Source organism: Canis lupus, chromosome 10 (assembly GCF_048164855.1).
Source record: "Canis lupus baileyi chromosome 10, mCanLup2.hap1, whole genome shotgun sequence".
Classification (NCBI taxonomy): domain Eukaryota; kingdom Metazoa; phylum Chordata; class Mammalia; order Carnivora; family Canidae; genus Canis; species Canis lupus.
In genome coordinates, this window is record NC_132847.1 from 38,472,349 (window position 1) to 38,496,581 (window position 24,233).

Sequence of the window (24,233 nt, forward strand, 5' to 3'; positions counted from 1 at the left end):
ATGCAGATGGCTTCCCAGGTGAATTATACCAAATATTTAAAGAAGAATTAATACCAAACCTTCTCAAACTATTCAAAAAAAAATAAAGATGAAGGAATATTTCTAAGCTTATTTTACCAGGCCAGCATTACCTGAGGACACTATAAGAAAACTATAAATCAATTTCTCTGATGAACATAGATTTAAAAAGTCCTTCACAAAATCCTAGCAAAGTGAATTCAACAATATATCAAAAGGATCATACACCATGAGGCAGGATTTATCTCTGGGATGCAAGGATGTTTCAACATATGCATGTATTGATACCCCACATTAACAGAATAAAGGAGAGAAATCATATTATCATTTCAATATGAGATGCAGAAAAAGCACTGGGCAGTATTCAACATTGTTTCATTATAAAAACACTCAACAAGTTAAACATGGAAGGAATGTATTTCAACATAATGAAGACCACATATGAGAAGCCCTCAGCTAACACCATACACAATGATGAAGAGTTGAAAACTTTCCTCTAAGATTATGAACAAGAAAAGGATGCCCACTCCAGCTATTTCTGTTCAACACAATATTGGAAGTACTAGCTACAGCAGTTAGGCAAGAAAAGAAATAAATGGCCCAAATAGGAAAGAAAGAAGTACAATTGTCTCTGCAGGTGACATGATCTTATAGGTAAAAGACTGCTAAATAAGTTCAGTAAAATTTCAGGATACAAAGTTAACATACAAAATTCAGTTGTATTTCTAGACAGTAACAATGGACTATCTTAAAGAGGAAGTAAGAAAACCCTATTTACAATAGCATCAAAACAATGAAATACTTGGGAATAAATTTAACCAAGACTGGTACCCTGAAAACTGTAATACAGTAATGATAGAAATTGAAAAAGACACAAATAAAAAGAAAGGTATCCAATTTTCTTAGATTAGGAGATTTGAATTAAAATGTTTGTAGATTACTAAAGTAATCTATAGAGTCAAAACATTTGCTATCAAAATTCAATAGCATTTTTCACCGAAATAGATCAAATGCTTCTAAAATTTGTATGGGCCCATAAAAGATCCTGAATAACCAAACCAATCTTGAGCAAGGAAAACAAAGCTGGAGGCATCATGCTTTCTGATTTCAAACTGTATTACAAAGCTGTAGTAATCAAAACAGTATGTACTGGCATAAAAACAGACACATAGACCAATGGAATAGGATAGAAATTCCAGAAGTAAACCCACACACATCTGGCCCACTAACCTTTGATTAGAGTGCCGAGAACACTCATGGAGAAAGAATATTCTCTTCAGTAAATGGTATTGGGAAAACTAGATCCACATAGAAATGAATGAAACCGGACCTCTATTTTATACTGCTCACAGTAACTAAACTAAAAATAGACTAGAGACTTAAATGTAAGACCTGAAACTGTAAAAGTCCCAGAAGAAAAATCAAGGAAAACCCCTCTTGACATTGGTCTTGGCAATGAGTTTTTGGATATGACACCAAAATGTAGACGAGAAAAGCCAAAATAAACAAGTGTGACTAAACCAAACTAAAAAGCCTCTGCACAGCAAAGGAAACAACAAAGTGATAAGGTAACCTACTAAATGGGATAAAATATTTGCAAATCATGTACCTGCTAAGGGGTTAATAACTAAAAAATACAGAGAACTCTTACAATTCAATAGTCAAAAGTAAAACAAAACAAACCCCAAATAATCCAATTTAAAATTGCCAAAGGAGGGGGGCCTGGGTGGCTCAATCAGTTAAGTGTCTGTCTTTGGCTCAGGTCATGATCCCAGGGTCCTGGGATCAAGTGCCACTTCAGGCTCCCTGCTCAGCAGGGAGTCTGCTTCTCCCTCTGTTCCTCCCCACCCCTGTTTGTGATCTCTCTCTCTCAAGTAAATAAATAAAGTATTTGTTAAAAAATTGCCAGAGGAGCTGAATTTTTCCTTAGAAGACATACAGGTGGCCAAAAGGAACATGAAAAGGTGCTTACCCTTAATGATTAGGGTAATGCAAATTAAAACCACAATGAGATATCTTCTCATTCCTGTTAGGATGGTTATCATCAAAAGACAAGAGATAAAAAGCATTGGTGAGGATGTGGAAAAAAGGGATCCCTTGTACACTGTTGGTTGGATTATAAATTGGTACAGACATTATGGAAAACAATATGAACATTATTCAAAAATTTATAAATAGAATCAGCATATGATCCCACAATCCCACTTCTGTATAGCTAAATGAAAGGCAGTTGTGGTCTTGAAGAGGTAATCGGCACTCCCATGTTCATTGCAGCATTATTCACAATAGTCAAGATGTGGAGACAACTTAGGTGTTGATGGATGGGTGGATGAATGGATAAAGAAAATATTATTCAAACATAAAAAAGAAGGAAATCCCACCATTGCAACAACATAGATGTACCAGAGGGCACTCTGCTAAGTGAAATAAGACAGAGAAAGACAAATATTGTATAGTATCACTTATATGTGGAATCTAAAAATAGGGGAAAAAACTCACGTTGAACTCATAGAAATAGAGAATGGTGCTTGCCATGGGATAAGGGATGGGGGAAATGAACTTTTGGTTAAAGGGTACAAACCTTCAGTTATTAGATGAAGCTGTAATATACAGCATGATGACTATAGTTAATAACACTATGATATACTTGAAATTTGTAAGAGTAGATCTTAAGCATTCTCACCACACACTCAAAGGTAACATACGTGCTATGATGGATATGTTGATTAGCTTGACTCTGATAAATAATTCATAATGTATATGCATATCACATTATCACATTGTATACTTGAAATATATACCATTTGATTTGTCATTTATAATCCAATAAATCAAGGGGGAAGGGAGAGAACTCTACTTTTTCTCATATTAATATGATCATTTCTGGTTTTCTTTTGGTTAATGATTGCATGAAATAAATCTGTTTCCGTCATTTAGTTTTTAACCTATTTATGTGTTTTGATATAAAAGGGGTTTGTGGTAGAATAAGAATCCAATTTGATGAGATTATCAAATAACCTGAAGATCCACCTATTGACTGCATTTAGTCATATGACAATATCTACTTTCAGGAAAGCTGTATATTGTAGTCTTTTAGCTGCGCATACTGCCTGCACCCTCAACTACACATTATGTACACAGACATTCACATACATCCGACTTTGTTTCTAAAGAAAAAGTGAGAGTCGATGTTCGAATTACAGCCAGCCATCTCTGTTTTAATATAGCTTTGTTATTTGTATCTATCTTTCCATATGAATTAGGACATATGTAATCATCTTTCCTTTCTGAAAAAATAAAATGATCAATTTATTTGATCATTTTATTTAACATTTGAAGAGTCTTCTTAATGGTATTCCTGTTCAAGTTATTCTGCATGCATTGACTATAAAAACACATCATTCCCAGGAAAGTGTAGAGGGATAGTTTTTTGTATTTGTTTGAAAAAATATGCTTACTTTGACAGTGGGGTTTGTTTCAAATTTCTTAGCAGTCATTTGTTTTCAGCAACATACAGACTGTTACTGTTTGAAAAAAACATTTTTCTTTAAAAAAAAAGTTAGGAACTAGAATATCAGCCATTTTAAGGGTCTCCCTGTGAGATTTTAATCCATTTTCAGACTTCTAGGGACAAACTTTCATCCTCACTGAACACAGAGTGTGAGTTACCTGTGTGAAGAACAGTCTGGCTGTTAAGTTGAAAGTAATCAGGTCACACGGCATTTTCTTAGGGCATTCCCCCTTCTTTCATGAGAATAAACTATTTTATTTTTAAAATCCTCCAGTACAAATACTCCTTTAATATAATATGCTGATGTCCAAATGCATGTTTACTACATTTAAATATAGAACGTATCTTACTGTCAAATTAAATTCAATACGTCAAAATAAAAAGAAATAAATCTAGATAATATTTATCAGCATTTGAGATGTTTTTCCCTTTTATTTAGTTATATTCACCTAGGTTGGGGATCCCTGGGTGGCTCAGCGGTTTGGCACCTGCCTTTGGCCCAGGGCACTATCCTGGAGACCTGGGATCGAGTCCCACATGGGGCTCCCGGCATGGAGCCTGCTTCTCCCTCTGCCTGTGTCTCTGCCTCTCTCTCTCTCTCTGTCTATCGTAAATAAATAAATTTTTAAAAAAAGGATATTCATCTAGGTTAGAGCACCCAAAACAAAAAATTATATTTGGAGGGAAAACATCTATTCATCTAGGTTAGAGCACCCAAAACAAAAAATTATATTTGGAGGGAAAACATCTAGCTGGATAGTTAGACCCCACATATCATTATAAAACATTTTCCTATATGGTTTTCCCTATTTTCACCTTAGCCCCCCTTTTTTTGATTGTCATTGTCCATTGAGCTATACCTGAAAATTAAGTTAATTTTCTCTGAAATTTGGAAATTAATTTAAAGTCCAGGAGTATTTGAAACTATTCATTGGCTTATTGTTCTATTTATACATTTTAATTTAGTGTGATTTTAAATGTGTTTTTCTAGTTTTGAAAAATATATGTCATGCTTTTTTCTTGGAAAATCAACGTATTAAAAATTACTTCTTAAGATACATTCACATATCTTCAACATAAAGATAGTTCTTAAAAGTAAAGAGAATATCAGGCTAATAACACAGATTTACACATCATCTAAACCTGTACCAAGCTTATAAATATGAACTAAGAACCTGGATTTAGAGCAAGGAAAATTCACTGTAAGGTAGAAAGAAATAAATTCAAAACACTAATTTCCCAGACTCACAGATTATTAGCCAACCTGGTATGTATAAACAAATCCTCGTTTCCATCTTCAACTATGCAATTTTAAATATTTCTCCATTCATAGAGAGAAAATTTGCAAAATTAAGATATAGCATGTAAATCTGAATGCAGTGTGGTGCCCTAAAGATGTGGAATGATTATTTAAAGGTGAGTGTGATGCTTAAAATTTCATAACCTGGAACGAAAGATAAACAAAAAGATAAGTGGTTGACAGAGGACCACTTACAGCTATGGCCTCGGCCTACTAATATTATTTTCAGTTAATAAGATTCAGACAGAAGCAGAAATTTTTAATTTAGGGCATAGAAACAAATCAAATGGCACAAAACAGATGTTGTATAAAACAATTATTGAATGCCATAATCAAGCAAAAAGGTTTATGGGTCTCAGAATTGACTCTGATTTAAATAAACACAGGAGAATATACAAAAGCGAAGTCAAGGAGAAAATCATCAGTGTACAGTGATCATAAGAGAAAGGCTGGCTCTTAAATAACTGACATATCATAAAGTAATTTCAATCATTTTACAAACATTTAATTAATATTTTCCCTAGCATAACAATAAGCCTATAATGACTACCTCTTACACACTATTTATTATTCTGTTTGGATTATCCAGTAATTATAGAAGGCAAGATTTCACCAACATGTTGAAGTCACCTAGCTGAAATGAAATAAGGATGCTCTCGAAGATGTGCTTTTGGAAAATGCCAGAGCCAAGAATGTGTGGACAAATCTTAAACTATCGCATGGTTTTCTGTAATTTTACGCATGTACAGCAGAGGGCACTAATATAATTATAGTAGTTGAACCTGATGGGAGTAATTATCTGTGATTCTGAGATTCGCCGGAAGTAGTAAACTAGAAAGTCTTTCTCATCTTCATCAATGAATAGTTCTCTCCTATCTAAATAGGGAAATTCTTTGCATGAAATTTACTTAATTTTTATAGCTGAAGGGCCATAATAATAGAAAGTTAATGTTGATTATTCCCTCAGAAATCAACAACACAACGAGTGATCCTTGAACATCATAAACCAGCTTTCTCAAAAGACTAATAACACTCTATCAACCTCTTCCCCACTTCCTCTTGCTCTCACATAGCTACACTCACCTAACTACATCTTCTCCCAAAACACCGTCTCAGAAATCTAAAAGTGGAAAAACTTTTGGCTATGTTAGCAGCTTTTTATGATACAGTTGAAACATTGTATGATCGTAACGATCTCCACAAGGTGATGGAAACTTTAAGACAAGTGGAAAGGCCAACAATTAGCTGTTATGAAAGGATGAGAAAGTTAACTGAAACCATACTTAAATATGTTGTTTCATCACAAAGAGAACAGATGGTCAAACAGTTTTGTGGTCTTCATTTTCTGAGTAGAATTAATAGAATAAATGCTACCCTTAGCAAAGTATAATGCATGCATAGTAGACAAAATAATCACTTGCTTTATAAATTTAACTGTGATAGATGTTTGGGCTCTCCAGAAGTTGAAACTCTAATGGCAGGGAGCAAACATGTTAACATATAAATTAAATAAAATGTGATAAGTCCTGTGAGAAGTAGAAAAGGGCATGGACTCTGGGAGCCATTGTGGAGACACTAACATTTAAATTGGGCTTTGAAAAAAAATTGAATAAATAAAAAATAAATTGGGCTTTGGAGGATGGGTAGGCATTTATTAAAGAAGTGGTGGAACAATTTTCCAGGAAGATAGGAACTGGTCATGCCAAGGCTTGGAGTCATGGAAGGCTAATCACAAAATAAATATATCTCCAGCATTCAAGGGAACATCCAACTGGAAGCCACATTGTCTATTAGGTAGAAAGTAATTTTATTATGCTATTAGAGTAATTCACAATGGATCCTTAAGACATTAAGAGGGGAGTTAGATTTGAATTTTAACAGAAGAATTTGTTAATCACAGTCTTTGTGGGCAGGTGGGAGTAGGGAGAGGTTATTTGTTTCAAAGCTTGCTTTTTACTACAGCACTTTCTTTTTCAAGAAGTTGATTGGAGTCAGGAATTTGGTAGCTTATTTCTGAAGGATTGTGACTCTCAATTCTAGGAACTTCTGATTACCAGCATGATATTATTTCATATCCAGAAATTATAGGGACAGTTTTTTTTCTGTTTGCTTGTTCTGGCCATTGCATTAGTGTCCAAAAATTAGTTATAGTCAGAGTTATCTTGTCAGAAGTGTGCAAATGAGAATTATTTTGAGATCAGGACTCACTACAGAACAAGTTATTTATATGGTTATGGCTTATGCATTTTTAAGGTCCAGTGAAAATATTTGAGATCTGAAAAATAATTTATCAACTTCAAAATACAAAACAAATGGGAAAATAAAAATTAGTAAATATCTATTTAAGTATCTGCAAAAGTAATACTAACCACTCAGCTTCATCTCAACTCTTTTCTAGCTATATCAAATATATTTAATATGGGACATAGATGCCTTTTGTATGTTTGATGTGATTTAGAGTAAGACCTCCAAAAATAAAAAATGTTCAGAGCCTTCAAGCTCTTCAAATTTTTTGGTTCATCCTGTGCATTGCATCCATATTATCTTTTATTTGTATACTTCTCTGAGAATCTTTGATTATAAGAATCTACAGCATCTGTTTCCAGGGAGACAGCAGGTGGAAGGAATCATGAGAAACATAAGCCTCAACTCCTGCCCCCAACCTTGTTTCATTTTTGTAAACAGGGGACTGGTTAACAGCCTATGGAATTGCTTAGCCCAGAATCATGTCATTCTTCTGGTTCCAGATAGCTAAAGAACTAAAATATGTAACGAGCTATATTTAAGTTTGCAGATAAATTTAAAATTCCTAGATAGGAGATTCTTACCATGTTGCCAGCTTACAATATGTCAGTTTCCAGAGGTTTCTTTTATGTTAGTTATCTAAATCCTATAATTTATTTTTGGCCAGAAACATGTTACAAGTGATTGGTAGTTTTTGAGATTGGCTCACAAAAGTTTCACAGATAAATAATGTACTTGATTTATTTTAACCACAATGCCAACATTGTTTAAGATACAGTTTCTTCCCCAAATAATTAAAAGCAGAGACTCAAACATCTATTTTTACATCAGTGTTCATAGCAGCATCACTCACAATACCCATAAGGCAGAAATAGCCCAAATTGCCATCAGCAATTTTTATGAATGCATAGACAACCTGTAGTGTATACATACAATGGAATATTGCTCAATCTTAAAAAGCATTGAAATTCTGATACATGCTACAACATGAATGAACTTTAAAAACATTATGCTAAATAAGATAAATTAGACACAAAGGAAGAAATATTATGTGATTCCACTTGTGTGAGGCACCTAAGATGGGCAAATGCATAGAAAGTAGAAAGAGAGTTTGATAGGAAAGGAAAGAAGTTTAGAGGGTACGGAGTTTCTGTCTGTTTGGGATGATGAGAAAGTTCTAGGAAAACATAGATGTGCAACATTGTGAATGTACTTAAATGCTACTAAATTGTACATGGAAAATGGTTAAAATGTTAAATTTCATATATATTTTACTGTAATAAAAATATAGTTTATACGAATTGAAATCATTCTTGATTTCCATCTCAAGACCAGGAGCCTAGTTTCTCAAATTTAGGACAAGGAAAGAGAATGGATGTACCCAGTGTCTCTTAGGAGTGACAGTGGAATTTGGTATAAAATAGAAGAATTTAGGGGTGCCTGGTGGCATAGTCAGTTAAGTGTCTGACTCTTGGTTTTGGCTCAGGTTATGAGACCAAGCCCTGAAACCAGCTACATGTTCAGCATGGAGTCTGCTTGAGATTCTCTCCCCTCAATTCAGTCCCAAGCATCATTAATGCTGTGATAAAGAGGCATCGTTTCCTTCTGGTGAAGTGGGATGAGTAGAAGGAATGGAGTATCAGGAAAGCAAGATCTTGGCCAGGGTCACATGTAAGCTGTGCATTTTTAAGTCAGTATGGCCCCTGCTTTTGTTGTTTATTTAGAATTGAAAAGGTTGAGGCAAAACCATGCAACAGTGTGAGTTACAGGCATTGTAAGTAAAACTTCTTTGACTGTGTATGCTTGATACTGTTGGTTGCCAACTGTGGTGAATACTTCAGACTGTCTTGCTAAGAGTGTCTTGCTACCCACCGTCCCCATCTTCCTTATTAAGAGAACCCTTTGTTTGGGGTGATGATATGCTCAGTTAAAAAAAATTATTTTCTAGCCTTTCTGTCACCAAGGCATGGCCAGATGATAGAGTCCAGCCAATGCAAATCTACCAGGGAATTTTGGGAAAGCTTTTGCTTTCATGAGGTAGGTGCATCTTCTTTGTCCAGTGAGGCATGGGTATGTAATTCTAGAAATTTTAACAACTCTGTTTCCATGAAGTTGTAAAACATTTGCTAGTTCAACAGTGCAGGAATTTAGAAGGAGCCAGGGCTCTTGATGATGTTGAGCAGTGTGGATTCCCTAAGTCTGGACTTAATGTTAGGTGAGAAAATAACCATCTATATGTTTAAGCTACTGATAGATGTGGCCATGCATCTACTGGGGAAGGGCAAAAATTCCAGATGGAAGGAATAGAAGACCCAGAGATAAAAAATAAGAGGTGTGTGGGGTAGAAGAAAGGGATGGGAAATATGTGATTTGCTTTGGTTGGAGCATAGAGTATGTAAAAGAAAGTAGAGGGAAATCATTTAAAGAGGCAGTTTTGAAGTAGATGGTGAAAGGCCTGACTTTCCAGGCCAAAGAATTTGTTTTTTTGTTTTTTGTTTTTTTTTTTGTTATAAAGACGAAGAATCAGGGCTCAAGGCTTCTGGAGCAGCAGAGTGTTACAATGAGAGCCATCCTTTTTCAAGCAATGACTTGCTGCAGGAGGTCAGTGGCAGGGGAGGAGGTGTGGGTGGAGTGGCAAGTCTGAGACTGTTATACTCATCTAAGTCAGAATAAATGAAGGTCTAAACCAGGCAGGGAGAGTGGGAATAGATGGGATGGGTGGGTAATGGGAGATACTTTCGAGACAAAATAGACAGATGTTGATATGTGGGGTAAATGAAGGGAATCTTGTCCATTTCTGACTTTCATATTGTGATGATTGAATGGGAACTACATGTCCTGGCTAGGAAATAGGGTTTTTTTTTCTTTTTGAATAAAACGTAAAGAGAATATTATAGTTGAAGATTTCTTTCTGAATGCTAAAACACTGATGGATAGCCTGTTTATTTCTTCCTTTTGCCTTCAAAATTTCCTTGGAGGAGATTTTAATAAAGTGAATCCTTTGGAATGAAGTCTCCATGGGGTTAGAGACATTACTCTGTTCACTGCTGTTTTCCTAGCATCTAGATGAATGCCTGGCACATAGTATGCCTTCAACACAGATTTGTTGAATAAATGAATTAATGGATTATTCATTATCTTTGGAAATTTTTAAGTGTGCCATCATTTTTGTTTAATACTATCAGAAATTTTTAGGGATACCTGGGTGGCTCAGTGCTTTAGCATCTGCCTTCAGCTCAGGCTCAGGGCATGACCCTAGAGTCCTGGGATCGAGTCCCACATCGGGCTCCCCACAGGGATCCTGCTTCTCCCTCTGCCTGTGCCCCTGCCTCTCTCTCTCTCTGTCTCTCATGAATAAATAAATTAAATACTTTTAAAAAGTGTCAGAGATTTTTAGGCCAGAAAAGGACTTTAAAGATTGCCTGGTCTAGTTTAGTATTTTAAAAAGAATTCTATTCACAGAGAAATTATGGTGCACAGATAGGATTTTATAAGTGTATGTGTATTACATTTCTAGGGACCAATAAGCCAAAAGGAGAAAATAATATTTGTGTGCAAATCTGCTCAAAACCATCTTTACATAAATAAATATGTGTGTTTTGGTTCCTATATGCCTAATACTGTTCAAGATATGGTAGGACAATTAAAAAGAAGATTAAGATCTAATCCTTATCCTTAAGAAATTGCAGTTTAGTTAGGGAGATAAAATGAAGGCATATGAAATACCTAGAGCAAAATCAAGAACTATAATTGGATGGGATTGTGTATATATATATATATATATATATATATATATATATATATATATATTCAGGAAAGGAAGAAATTAATGTGACCTAGAAGCTCTGTTCTATAAATTAAAAAAATATTTATATGAGAACACAAATGATGCAATTTATCAAATTATCAGCTGGCATGAAGCTGAGTAGAGTAGAATTCAAAATGAATGAAAAACAATGGGGTGAATCTAACAAGGTGAATTTAAATAGAGTAAATAGCTTGATAATGCTTGATAAGAGGTTAATGAAAACAAATCTTTATTGAGCTTTTGCTATGGAAGAGGTACTGTAGGTAAAGTAGTGCTTTACCTCTGTTATTTCACTTGATCCTTATATTATTTCATGAAATTATTTTAATTCTCATTTTAAGGGTCAACGTCAAATCAGACCTTGGTTCCCAAGGTCAAATAATTCATGGGTGATAAATCCATGCTTCACATTCAGATCTAAACTCCTACCTACTACTAAATCATATTGCCTCAATAGCCTTAAAAAAGATATACATTGGGGATCCCTGGGTGGCTCAGTGGTTTAGTGCTGCCTTCAGCCCAGGGCCTGATCCTGGAGACCTGGGATTTAGTCCCGTGTCCGGCTCCCTGCATGGAGCCTGCTTCTCCCTCTGCCTCTGTCTCTGCCTCTCTCTCTCTCTGTGTCTCTCATGAATAAATAAATAAAATCTTTAAAAAAAGAGATATACATAAACTTCTATATTTATATATTTAGTGTGAAGCCCCTCACTACTTTGAGGTACAAATAAAATCATTTATCCTTATAATAAATAAATTAAATATTCAAGACCCCGACTTCTCAATTAGCAACGTGTCCAGTCTCCACCTCGGGGCTTTCCTTTTAGTTGCCTAAAGTCTGTGACTAAGACATTCATTCTGATCCCAGCAGCTAGAGAAGGAGAGGACTGGTGAATCTCCTCAGGATTTTAAAGGTTCTAATTTCCAGTGGTCATTACTTTTGTTGCAGCCTTATCTGTGGTTGAGAACTGAACCTGCATGGTTTGATGCAGTTTTCTTTTCTGAAGTGGAAATGGTGCCCTTGCTAGTACAGAACACTGCATGGGCCATACTCATCCTCTACACGAGAGGAGGATCCCATACTCTGTCTTTTGCTGGATTAAGAACAATTGCAATGGACTTCCAAGTTGGTAGCTCTTTGGTTTACATTCATCTATCTGCTCAGCCATTGTCGCAAATGGCTCAGCAACAGGAGTCAGGTTGAACCTTCACTATTAGCCATGTGCTGTGTCAGAATGGCTCTTACTCTACAGACACTTCTGTTCTAGTATTGAGCCTGAGATTATCAGTTCAGACTGTTCTTCTGTGATGGGACCTTTCTTGCCATTGGGCCTTAATCAAGACCATCTCAAGCCATAGGATCTAAAATAATGTCAAATCTCCAAAGAGAAGAGGCCTTGGTGACTTTCCTTCAGGACATCATGTGCTTCATGCATATTTACTTACCTCCTATATACCAATAAATTCTACATATGTTACCAGTCATGCTGATGACTCCCAAATGTATATTTTGACCTGAAAATCTCTGCCGAGAATTTCAAATTTGCATGTTTATTTGCCTGCCCAATATCCTTAACTGGATATCTTCCAGGCATTTTCAATGCAGTAAGTCCCAAATAGAACTTTTGATTTCCTGCTTCTAGACCTGTTCCTCTAACAATCATTTCAGTACCTCAGAGTATTCAGATATGTAATCCAAAAACCTGAAAGTCTGCCTGGATCCCTTCCTTTCCTTCTTGTTCCACTTCTGATCTATCGGTAAATCCTGTTGGCTCAATCTTTAAAATACATCCTAATTCCACCATATCCTACTCTTCCCCCTGCAGATATTTTGGTTCATGCCGCCATTATCTTTCGCTGACACAGGTCTTCCTGCTTCAATTCTCCTTTTTCTAACCTCACAATCTATTCTCCCTAAAGCAGAGTGGTCTCCCATTAGTGTAGTGAAATTGTATCTCTGCTTAAAATCCTTCAATAGTTTCCTATTAGTCTTAGAATAAAATCCAAATGTATTCCTTCATCTTACACCACATTTTCTTTCACTTTCTCTAACTGCACTCATACTTGCCTCCTCTCCTATTTAGAACACGCCAAGCAACTTTGTATCTCAGGGCTTTTGTCTTGCCATTTGCACCCTTAACTTTCTGAATGGATTGGGTTGTTTGTTTCTTTGCTGTTGAGTTTAATCAGTTCTTTTTTTTAAAAATTTTTATTTTTTTATGATAGTCACAGAGAGAGAGAGAGAGAGAGGCAGAGACACAGGCAGAGGGAGAAGCAGGCTCCATGCACCGGGAGCCCGATGTTGTATTCGATCCTGGGTCTCCAGGATCGCGCCCTGGGCCAAAGGCAGGCGCCAAACCGCTGTGCCACCCAGGGATCCCTAATCAGTTCTTTATAAATCTTGGATACAAGCCCTTTATCTGATATGTCATTTACAAATGTCTTCTCCCATTCTGTAGGTTGTCTTAGTTTTGTTGACTGTTTCTTTTGCTGTGCAGAAGCTTTTTATCTTGATGAAGTCCCAATAGTTCATTTTTGCTTTTGTTTCCCTTGCCTTCATAGATGTATCTTGCAAGAAAGTTGCTGTGGCCAAGTTTAAAAAGGGGTGTTGCCTGTGTTCTCCTCTAGGATTTTGATGGATTCTTGCTCTCAGTTAGATCTTTCATCCATTTTGAGTTTATCTTTGTGTCTGATGTAAGAGAATGGTCTAGTTTCATTCTTCTGCATGTGGCTGTCCAATTTTCCCAACACGATTTATTGAAGAGACTGTCCTTTTTCCACCCCAAGATTGCTAGAACTGATACAGCAATTCGGCAGTGTGGCAGGATACAAAATCAATGCCCAGAAATCAGTGGCATTTCTATACACTAACGATGAGACTGAAGAAAGAGAAATTAAGGATTCGATCCCATTTATAATTGCACCCAAAAGCATAAGATACCTAGGAATAAACCTAACCAAAGAGGTAAAGGATCTATACCCTAAAAACTACAGAACACTTCTGAAAGAAATTGAGGAAGACACAAAGAGATGGAAAAATATTCCATGATCATGGATTGGCAGAATTTATATTGTGAAAATGTCAATGCTACCCAGGGCAATCTACACGTTCAATGCAATCCCTATCTAAATACCCTGGACTTTGTTCAGAGAGTTGGAACAAATAACCTTAAGATTCGTGTGGAATCAGAAAAGACCCCGAAATTCAGGGGAATATTGAAAAAGAAAATCATATCTGGGGGCATCACAATGCCGGATTTCAAGTTGTACTACAAAGCTGTGATCATCAAGACAGTGTGGTACTGGCACAAAAAAACAGACACATAGATGGATGGAGCTGAATAGAGAACCCAGAAATGGGCCCTCAACTCTACGGTCAACTAATATTCGAGGAGCAGGAAAGACTATTCAGACATTCTCTATCTTATCACACTTTCTTTACTTTGTAGCGCTTATCACACTATATAGATTTTTTTTTTTAAAGTTGTTTAGTTCTCTGTCAGTTGCCTTTCTCCATTTGAGTTCCATGAAGGTTGGGATGGGTTTGCCTTTTCTTGTCTGTATTTCCAACCCTAAGCTCTAGCACATAGTAGATACTTTATACATAATCTGTCTCACTTCGAATAATTGTGAGATGTCTGTTGCATTTCAGAAGTAGTTCTTTTTTTTTTTTTTTCAGAAGTAATTCTAAACCTTTTTTTTTTTTTTTTAAACAATTTAACTCAGTGATTCTCAATCCTGGCTTCATGTTAGACTCATCTGGGGAACTTTAAAAACAGCAATATTTTGTCCCCACACCACATCCATTAAACATCTCTGGAGATGGGACCTAGGTACCATTATTTGAAAAGCTCTTTGTTTTGATTGTAAACCTCCAAACAACATGGGATATCTGTGAGTAACTATTGTTCCCTCCAGATCACCTCCTTTCTTATTTCATTAATGTTGTTTAGTATTATCTATTTCAAATGATTTCTCCAAGGAATATTTCTGGAGAGACAGAAGATATTTCTTCGTGACTCTTACCAAACGATTTGTAAAAGCCACTTCAATTTTGATGTTGATCTGTAGATTGCAAAACTTGTTCCCTGCTCATGTGGTTACTTTTATCCACTTGGGAATGGGTTTCTTTGGGGTTCCAAGATAAATACTTCCTAGGAGACAGTTTGTGCAGATGTCTCCCCCCACGAGGAATTGTGGAATTCAGATTTCACTCAAAAGCTTTTGCTTTTTGTTTATACTTTCAATTCCCTGTGGTCTGATAGTCTCCCAGATAGGTGGATGGTGTGCTTTACATTTAATCCAAGTAATTATCATTTGCTGAAGCACTCCTTATTAGAAATGCTTTCTTTCGCTGACCATTCTACTTAAAATGGCGTCCAATCACTATCATCTCTTTTTTCTCCCCTTGGTTTATTTCTGTTTAAATAACTTTTTACTAATTAATAAGTATATTTATTTATTTATTATGTGTTTTCTTCTACTAGAATACAAGCTACACAAAGCTGGGATTGTGACTGTTCATTGCTCTGTTCCTAGTAGTGTTCAATACATATTTGTTGAAAAGATGAAGGAATGACTGAACAGTGTTCTGGCAAGGGGTCCCAAAATTGATTGCACTTTTCTCCCTTTCTTTCTTCTTTTATTCCTATGGCATTTTGCTATATCAGGAAGCATCACTTAAGAAAAAGAAATGCTAGTGGCACCAGGAACCATTTTGTCCATGGTTTAACAATCTCATTTCTCCTCAATAGTAGTAGTTTACCATGCATGTGATCTATTTACTTCAATAGCACATAATTCATAAAAATATTCCTTGTTCATAACAAAACAATGTCCAATGTGATATTATTAAGGACCACAGGGAATGTCTGGTAATTGTTGAGGCAAGAGTTTCTGTGGCTTATAGGGAGCTAGTTGAGAGACATTTCTCATATGCTTCCTACTTGAGGGCATTGTGATAGGTATATAGAAAGGGATGCAGAAAAAAACAGAAGCATCTTCTGCCTTCTAGGATTTTACAATCTATTTAGTGATATAAATAAAACATATGTGTATAAAATGTGAGAATGGTAAGGTGATAAGAGTGATGCAAAATATAAAATAGATTCAAAATGCAAATTGAATATTATCTTGAGATGTGTGTGTGTGTGTGTGTGTGTGTGTGTGTTGTGTGTGTGTGTATTAGTTTAATTAGACAGACTGGCCTTGAATTTCTAGAAACTGAGTTTTAATATAGAATGTGAAAGCAGTAAAGAAAGTAGATACATTCCCTTTGGTGTTTTTCTGTTCACAAGTCCTGAACTCTACCTAACTCTTGCTTGGATTTCGTTTCCTCTTTATAACATGAGATTTACCTTTTTCTCCTTTAAGGACTTGTAAGTTGTAATGTACAACCCGCTGTTATGAGAACAACATAAGAGATGTTACTTTAAATCATACATTGTGTATAACAGAATGCTAGTTGGAGTGTGTCCCCTTTGTTACTTATTAGACTATATTGGACTCTTGAGCCAGATACCTTCTGTTTGTCCCTCCAGATTGTCTCTTGATGTTTTCCTATCCTGCTCTGTGTCCTGCTGGGCTGTCCTGTAACAACTGGCTGAGTTTACCCAGCAGGGAGCATAGGAAATGGGCATAAGGGAAAGTAGGGAAGTTTGATTATTGGTTTCCCTGGTTCCTGTCTCGTGGGTCTGTGCTCCTCACCAGGCAACTCTCTGTACACATTTTTCTCTGTCTCTTGGTACCACTAACTGGTACCATTCCCCTCACCTCTTTAGGTTTAGGGTAATAACATCTCCCACCCTTTGATTAGCCTTGAGGTACTGCCCTATCACTTGTGCTTTCTCTCCATCCTACCCTGACCTTTATAATTAGTCTCTATTTTAACTATTCTAATATTTATTCTAATATTTAACTCTATTTAACCAAGAATCTGATCTGTGTTGCCATCAACTTCCCATTGAGACGCTGCGGGATCACCTTGCCAAGCAAGTAGGGGATCACAGTCTGAAATGTCTAACCCTCTAATCACATGGTTGGCTTCACCGGAAAGCAGCCCCCATTCTTAGCCTCCACTCCAAAAGTTATTAAAATAGAAAAATGCACCTTTAGGTTTTCATCGTTTAGGAAATTCTAAAAGTTTTAGGAGTTCTGTACCAGAAATAGGGAAAGGGACAAAGATCAAATATATATATTTTTATTATAAATCACAGTATTGCAAAAGTATTGCCAATGTGTGTGTGTGTGTATATGCATGTGTGCAATAGTAGCATATGGCCACTGTAACAGGGAATAGGTGAGTGTCATCAAGACAGAGATGTCAAGCCAGGTTACTGGCAATGGAAGCAGTCCTTCATGTTTCAGGTGAAACCAGAACAACAAAAGAGATGGAAGAGCCGGAATATTTTCACAATATTGCTTTGAGTGTAAGGAATACCCAAGAGTATGGATCTACCATCTCATCTATTAGGAGGAGAAGACTGAAATACAGATAATAAGGCCAAAAAGGGAGAATGTTGTCTGACATTGGTCATATGTTAAAACAATAAGCTGAAACTAGGCAACCCTATATATTAAATCAATTGAACTCCTAGGGGATTTTGAAATTGTATTTCAAATTTTGCTGAGCTAAATAGACTGAGAAAGTTATTCAAGCCTAGAATGTCCAGGTTGGTTTGTTTGTTTTCCCAGAACGATACCCATAGGAGTTAGGATTCAATGGAGATAATTTTAGGAAAGCCTATTATTAGGGAAAAAAGACAATTATTTAAATAATTTTGAATTTTTATATAATCACTAAAGATGAAAATGAAAAATGAAGTTCTGCTGTCATAGCTCTGTAAGGTCATCATTTTTGAACTGTGTGAAAATCACATGGGGCAACTGGAAGAGTGGATGTCATCTTTGAATACGTGTGTTCTCAACCTAGAGTACTCTCAGACTGATCAGGGAATCAATAGTTGCCAGGAATTGCTCAAACAAAATTGTAGTAATTGTAAGCACAGCAACACAATTTTTGTGGTTTACTTTGACTAACTCCTGGACTGCAATTTGTTCATATTAGATTGATAAGATGTCTGCTGCTGATTCAAGTGTCACATTGGCGCATTCAGCATGTGGGTTTCTAGTTTAACGTTGAAGGGATGGGCAGCAGGCTATTCTTGATTTGAATTGTTTAGCAAAACCCTAAACATTGAGATAAATTTCAAAATGATATGAAAGGAATCTGTGATATTTAAAGTCTTGTCAGTACCCAGTAGTGGGTTTTTAAAAAAATAATTAATCAATTATTTTTTTAGTGGTTTAAAATTTAATAATTAAATCCTGCTGACCAAATAAAGATTATACCGTATCTGTAAAGGAGAAGTAAATATGTCTTAAAATTTGGCATTCTTTCTGGAAACAAAGAACTATTAAGGCTGAGAAACTGCTAATACATTTCTTAAATAGAAGTTAGAAGTGAATTTTTAAAATTAAAACGAGAGATACAATTTAAATACCATACTAATTTGCACATTTCCCTTCTTTTCCACAACATTGCAACTATACAATGATGATACGGAGAGAATTATGTGTTTCTATATTCTAATATATTTCATCCTAGCAGATTTTATTATTAATTTCTGTGGAACAGGCATCATCACTTTTAAATGATTGTGCAAAGAATTGCACAGGAGAGACGTTGTTTGGTTTGGATATTTTTATTCAGGTAGTATTACAGATCTTTAGCTTATTTTTCTGAGTTACAAATGTTAATATTCAGTATTTCACGTTTGTGTCATTTTCACTAATAATACAAGAACTCCCTATGTACCTTCAGAAAATGTGCGATTTTTTTATGCTTAAAAATTGTCCATCAGTAAAGAATCTTTATAATTCAACAATAAAAAACAACTCAATTAAAAAATGGACAAAGGACTTGAATTAACATTTCTTCAAAAAAGATAAATGTCCAAAAAGTACATGGAACGGTGGTCAATGTCATTAGTCATTAGGAAAATAAATCAAAGCCATAATGAGAAACCACTTCACATCCACTAGTATGGCCATAGAAAAGGGAAAATAACAAGTGTTGGTGAGGATGTGGAAAATTTGGAACTCTCCTACGTTGTTGGTGGGAATGTAAAATGGTGCAGCTGCTGTGGAAAAGTTTGGTAGTTCCTCAGTAAGTTAAACATAGAATTACTATATGACTCAGCAATTCCACTCCCAGGTATAGATAAAACATAACTGAGAACAGGTGTTCAAAAAATAACTTGTATGTAAATGTTCATAGCAGCTCTATTCACAATAGGCAAAGATGGAAAACCCAAATATCCAAGGAGGATGAATGGATAAACACATTGTGGTATATTCATATAATGGAAGATTATTTGGGTAAAAGAAAATGAAGTACTGATACATGGATGAAACTTGAGAACAATGTTAGGTGAAATGGATGAATGGATAGAACAATGTTAGGTGAAAAAGCAGACATAAAAGGCCACATGTTATGGTTCCCTTTGCATGAAATATTCAGAAGAAGCAAATCCATAGAGACAGAATGCAGGTTGGTGGTTACCTGGAGCCTGAGGGGTGAGATGCGTAGTGTAAATGGGGAGTGAATAATGGATATGGGGTTTTGGTTTGGTGGGGGTGAAAATGTTCTGAAACTAGATAGTGATGATGGCTGCCTAAGACTCTGAATATACTCAAAGACATTTTATTTGTAGCCACTTTAAATGGTTATAATGGTACATTTTTATGTTGTCTGTATTTTGTCATCCAAAAAAGAAAAAGAAAAAAATTGTCTACCTAGTCATAGATTCAGGATATTCTTCTTCTTTTGAGTCAGGTATATAAGTATATATATTCATTGTACATAATAGAATGGATTTCATTGTTTTTCAAAGGAATCTTTCTATAACTGGATGAAACGATGCCCTTTTGAGTCAACAACAGATAGCCATTAAGAATGTGCATTCATATTGATTTCGTGACGACCTTGTGAACTACGTGATTAGAATTCCTAGTCTTAAACCCTGTGAACTCTCACATGCTCAGGCATAATGCTGTATTTCAAATGACAGGTACGGAGTAAGGGTAGGGATCAGAGACAAGTTTTAGAGTTAAGTGGATCCATATTCCAACTTTTCTAATACCAGATGTGGGACTTCAGGTAGGGTATAGCAATCTCTCAAGTCTTAGCTTTCTCCCTAGTAAAGTGGGAATAATGTCTGTTTTAACATGATGTAAGAAAGGAATAAGTACATATATGAAAAGTATTTAGCCCTGGGCCCAGCATATAGGAAATGTTCAGTATGGGAGTTACTTCTAAGACAGGCTTTTGTGTACTTTCTCTAAGCATATCTTCTATAAATTTTTGTGAGGTGTTTACCTTGGGTGGGAAGGAAGCCCACTCATCTTGCCTTAGCAGGATTCTAATTGAGAGGGTGTCTTTTGACTTGCTGACCAAATTCTGGCACAAAGTGGTACTTTTGTTTCCATGAAGAGGTCGTCAGTTAAAGGGGTCACCTCCCTACTTCCACAGTCCTCCTTCCCCCGTCTCAGCTCTCTGTTTTCTGGAACCCTTTTTGCAGAAGAGAGCAATTCAGCTTTTGGTAGAACTCTAGTGCTAGCTCAACGTGGATCCAACAAGTAGGACGTGTCGACATAGCAAAGAAAAAAATAGGCGATTGCCTATTTGAAGTTTATAAAGAAGGCAGGAAGGAAGGAAGAAAAAATAGAAAAGGGACATGGAGAAAGAGGAGGAAAGAAAGCTGCTCTAGTTTCTTTAACCAAGCCCAGAATTACTGATGTCAAGTTGGTCCAAGGACCCAAACCGTGGGGCAGTGTAGGTCACACTCGCTCTGATATTCAGCCAACTGCATAAAGAAGCTGCCAAAGAAACTCAAAGGAAATCATAACTCTTGCAAAACCAAAGACAGAGAGTGCGCAAAGGATCCTAATTCAGATGGGAAAGCCGCCCGCCGGGCAGTCCCAGCTCAGCACAGGGCTTTCCACATCTCCCCGACGTCAGTAGGCTAGCTGGAGGTCAGCTGTACCTAAAAGCAGTTTTGCTAAAGGGTGTGAAGAAAACACTTAAGTGTAAAACTCACTCCCTGGATCCTCAAGGAGCTCACAACCGCGCTGGAGAGATTAGCGGAGTAACTAACACTCCAGGGCGGTCAATGAAACGTGACAAACGAGTTGGCAGGGGCCTCGAAGGCGGCGGAACTTACAGTTAAGGATCATTTGGGGCTTGTCCGGGAAGACTTGCAGAGGTGGGAGGTAAACTAGGCGCTAAGTGGCGGGAAGGCGTGGCGCGGGGAACCCCAGGCTCGGGGGGCAGGGGCCGCCCCGGGGCGCGCGCGGGGGGACAGGCCTGACCCCGGGGGCCACGGCGCGTGCGCAGTGTCGCGCTGGCGCCGAGCGCGCGGCCCGCGCGAAGCCGGCCAGGACCCGCGGGCGCGAGACCCCGAGCGCCAAGGCGGGAAAAGGCGCGCGCATGCGCGGCTCGGAGGTTCGGGCTCGCCGGGATGGGGAAGGGGAGGTGGAGTTTCCAAGAGGGAACTTGACCCGTTAGCAGCCGCGGCCATGGCGGCGCGCTCGCCGCCCTCGCCGCTCCCTCCGCCCCCAGCGCGACAGTTGGGCCTCTGGTCCCCACGTGTTGGGCGGGGAGCTGTGGCACACGCAGTGCGCAGCGAGGCCTCGGGTCTGGCGAGCGCCGTGCGGGAGGGCGTCGTGGACAAGAACGATATATGCTGGCGGGGCGAGGAAGGGTCAGGGGGCCGGCGAGGGCCCCGGCGGGCAGCTCCGGCTCAGGCTCCCCTCCTCAGCTCGCCCGCGGGGTCCAAGCGGCTGGAGGGCATCTCGGTAGAGGAGGCGATGGTGACCCGGACGCAGCTGCTGGAGGAAGAGCTGAGCAGCCTAAAGGAGGAGCTGGCCCTGTGTCAGGTATCGAGGTGGCCGCCGGGCTCCCCGCTGCACGGCGGGGCGGGGGCCGGGGCCGGGGCCGGGGCCGGGGCCGGGGGCGGGCGGGGGGAGGCGGGGGAGGCGCGCCCCTCTGCCGCGGCCTCAGGCTGCGCCGCTGCTGCTGTGCTGCGCTGTGCAGCTGCGCGGGCTCGGGACCCACCCACCTCCGCCGGCGTCGCTCCCTCCCGGAGTCCACACCCAGCCCGGCGAGCCGCTCGGACCCGCCGGGCGGGGCGGGGGTCGCCGCGGGGCCCCGGGTCTGGGCTTCCTCGCTGGGACGCCCCCAAACCGTGCAGTCGCGTCGCCCCGGCCCCGCCCCTCCCCCTCCCCCGAGTGCTCGGGCCGGGCTGTTCAGTGGCACTTGGAGGAGGAGTTCCACGCAGTCCACAAGTTGGAATGTTGAACGGGAAAAGTTGACAACACGTCTGTTAAAACAAAAAACCCATCCACGAGGGAGCGTGTTTCTCATTTTCAAACCCACGCTTGTTCTTAAGTTGACGTAGGTGAAACCTAAGTGGTAAACACAGACCAGTAATTTTGGGGGGAATCTTAGGCCGAGAACTTTTCACGCGTAACAGATGATGCTTCATGTTTATTAACCAGCTATACTATTTCTATAGCGCTTGAAATATTTGATTTTCACATCATCTTGTCAGGGAGAAGCATTTACTAAATCAATTATGTTAATTTATTTTGGCTGCTGTTTGTAGAGTGATTAAAGATGGCTTGACTGCGCTCATGTTTGAGGAGATTAGGTTTTATTTTAGTTTTGCATCTTCAGCATTCTCTCTCCTCTTATTTTACCAGAGCCTTTAGACAGGGTTGGGCGATGTCAGTGTTGGAGATTCACTCAACAATAAATCTTTTAGTCACTGTCTCCAAGATAGAACCAGTTAGGAACCGCTAACCACAAAGGTAACTTTATGAACAGTATCACCAGTTTAGAATAGTACAAATTCAAGAAATTCGTTCTCTCTCATAGTTTGTTCTATTGGATTCTTTTGCCACCCCCCCCCCCCCCCGTAGGTCCTTTCTGATTGAGTCAAGGCTTTAAAACAACCAAGACAACTTTGTTCAAATTGAATATGCCTTTGCTCAAACAGGCTGGGGAAATGCTATGTGTGTGCTGCTTTTTAATTTTCCCACTTCCTGTTCTTCATTGGATGAGGAGCAAAGGAACAAATAAGAGACACCAGTGAACTGAAGCATTTTGTCCTGTACACACTTGGATAAAGATATTAACCCATGATAGAGGCTTTTGTTACTTTGACTAGTCCTAATCTAAGATGCTATTTGCTCATATCTTCTGTACTCTTCCCCTTTCCTTTCTCTATTTATCCCAGTTACAACTGACTAAGGAGCTGAGATACTTTTTATGACTTGATTGAGGAAATTACTCTGTTGTAAACAGCCCACTGATCCTCCCCCCCATCCCATTCCCTGTTATTTAAAAATGGAATTTCAAATACAGTGTGGGCCCCTGTGACTTTAAAACATATGGACTAGAAAAATGATTAAAGTACTCTAGGTGGATGTAAGAAAAGAGATGGTCATAATTAGGCTAGAATGATGGTTCTTGAGATTTTTCTAATATTGACACTGTTAGATGATCATAGGCATTCCAGTAATATGAGATGGGATTGGCAGTATCCCATTCAAAACTGTGGTCAAACCCCACTCATGCTCTTGGAGAAACTTGGGAGAAATAATAATTGAAGTCCCAATTATTTTATTAAAAAAGCATTTATATAATTAAACACTCACTTTTAGACCTTTTTTATTTGTTCTACTCACTCAGCTAGAAGTGAGTAGAACATGTAATTACCCAAGAATACATAGTATTAACCCTGTTTTTCAAACCTTTCAAAAATTGTAACCCAAAATAAATTCATTTTGTCTTAACCTAATAAGTAGGCACACATACACATACCTAGGTTTTCAGAAAGAGTATTCACTTTAACTGTCTGTCATGGACTCTGCTTTTTCTTTTAAATTCTACTAGATTAGTTTGACACAGTAATGGATCCAAAGTACAGTTTGGGGGAAAAGAATCCTGCAAATTAGTCTCTGGTCATAAATAGTAGCTTCATACAGGTTAGTTGGTTCTTTTTCCACATTTAGCTTACAGGAATTCAATTATACGTACTTTGTGGGGAATTGAAAGTTTGAGTGGTTCCATGTTCAATTTTACCCCATTGGAATTACTTAGAATAAGCATGTAAAGAAGAATCTCAGTTCAAAGTGTTTCTCATCCAATTCTTATGTGATTGTAATATTAATTGTTTTTCGTAGGCTCCAAACTAGCAAGCAACTTATACATAGTGCTTAGCTGAAGAAAACATGATTAACTAACTTCAGTGTGGGGAGAAAAGCTGTCTGTATTGGACCTACTGAGGATA

At 38.1% G+C, this 24,233-nt stretch overlaps 1 protein-coding gene and 1 long non-coding RNA gene across 3 annotated transcripts in view; one reads left to right on the forward strand and one right to left on the reverse strand.

The window, feature by feature from the left end:
* Positions 1-21,259, reverse strand: part of LOC140641486 (uncharacterized) — a 42,241-nt gene extending 20,982 nt beyond the window's left edge. The window contains exon 1 of the long non-coding RNA XR_012038012.1: positions 21,102-21,259. This is a non-coding gene — a long non-coding RNA (uncharacterized lncRNA). The remainder of the gene's footprint in view (positions 1-21,101) is intronic.
* A 25-nt stretch (positions 21,260-21,284) lies between these two features.
* CNTLN (centlein) overlaps positions 21,285-24,233 on the forward strand; it is a 331,003-nt gene continuing 328,054 nt past the window's right edge. For both annotated transcript variants that reach the window (XM_072841469.1, XM_072841470.1), the window contains exon 1: positions 21,285-21,816. In XM_072841469.1, the coding sequence (XP_072697570.1) occupies positions 21,457-21,816 (360 nt within the window). In that variant the 5' untranslated portion in view covers positions 21,285-21,456. The remainder of the gene's footprint in view (positions 21,817-24,233) is intronic.